The sequence below is a fragment of the Colobus angolensis genome, unplaced genomic scaffold, assembly GCF_000951035.1.
Source record: "Colobus angolensis palliatus isolate OR3802 unplaced genomic scaffold, Cang.pa_1.0 Scaffold199, whole genome shotgun sequence".
Classification (NCBI taxonomy): domain Eukaryota; kingdom Metazoa; phylum Chordata; class Mammalia; order Primates; family Cercopithecidae; genus Colobus; species Colobus angolensis.
The window spans coordinates 46810-47797 of record NW_012115143.1 but is presented as its reverse complement, the minus strand read 5'-3'; the positions used below and the strand labels follow the sequence as shown (position 1 = coordinate 47797).

Sequence of the window (988 nt, the reverse complement as noted above, 5' to 3'; positions counted from 1 at the left end):
TGTTTGTGAATGTCAGTGTGTTATCAGGAAACGTGTCTGCAAAATCACAGAGTGGTATTTCCTCACAAACTTCTTTACGAAGACTGAAATATGTTTTTGTACCTCTTGGTTTCAATTAGGGACGTATGTTGTGCAATATTTATGTGATTGTGCCTATGCATGAGGAATGAATGAATTTCAGTCACACATTGCCTAAATCATAACTTGATGATGCTTGGGAAAGACTCAACAGTTAAAACTTCATGACATTCTAATGTCTGTGTTCCAAAACACATCACAGTATTAGCATGTAGGGAGATATGTACGTGTGCTGCCTGGGGTGGGGACTTCTAGTTACTAGACCATCTCCATTTTCAGCATTTGGCATCGTCATGACACTTTTATAAATATGACATTAACAGGAGACCAAAATACGATTTTACCGATGGAATAACAGATTTGCCTGCATTCACTGAAAGAGCGCAAATATTGGGTCCTTGTGACTTCAACTGACTCTTCCAAATTGTATGCATGTATCAATGTATTAGATAAGCCCAGTTTCAGAATGATAAAGACAAAATGTTAGACCAAACAATGCGACTAATTAACAGTGGTACAATTTCTAGCCCGTGGGTTTAAAATGCACTTAAAGTCCTGTTCTTGCCTTTTATTTTCTGAACTTCCTGCTTTTGCATTCTTTGAGTTCAGTTTAAAGACAGTTAGTTTAAGTCCATTTTAAACCCTCAGGCTAGACATTGGACCACTGGGAATTAGCCACATTATTTTGTGTAATTTTTTTCCTTTATCATTCTGAAACTGGGTTTACCTAATACATGGAGAAATTATTTTGAAGGTACTTTTGTCGTTGAAATCACTTCACTTTTACCTTGATAAACATCAGTGACTGGGCATGACCTTCAGACAGTGTTTAGCATCTGTGACCAATCTGACAATACTGTGTTCATCAGGTGCCGATGGGTTAAATCACACGCTGGCGTATTTCAGCTGA

The 988-nt window shown here is 37.7% G+C and overlaps 1 protein-coding gene across 1 annotated transcript in view; it reads left to right on the top strand.

The window, feature by feature from the left end:
* Positions 1–988, top strand: part of LOC105511114 (golgin subfamily A member 2-like) — a 4086-nt gene extending 3098 nt beyond the window's left edge. The window contains exon 3 of the mRNA XM_011941195.1: positions 948–988. Within this exon, the coding sequence (XP_011796585.1) occupies positions 948–988 (41 nt within the window). The remainder of the gene's footprint in view (positions 1–947) is intronic.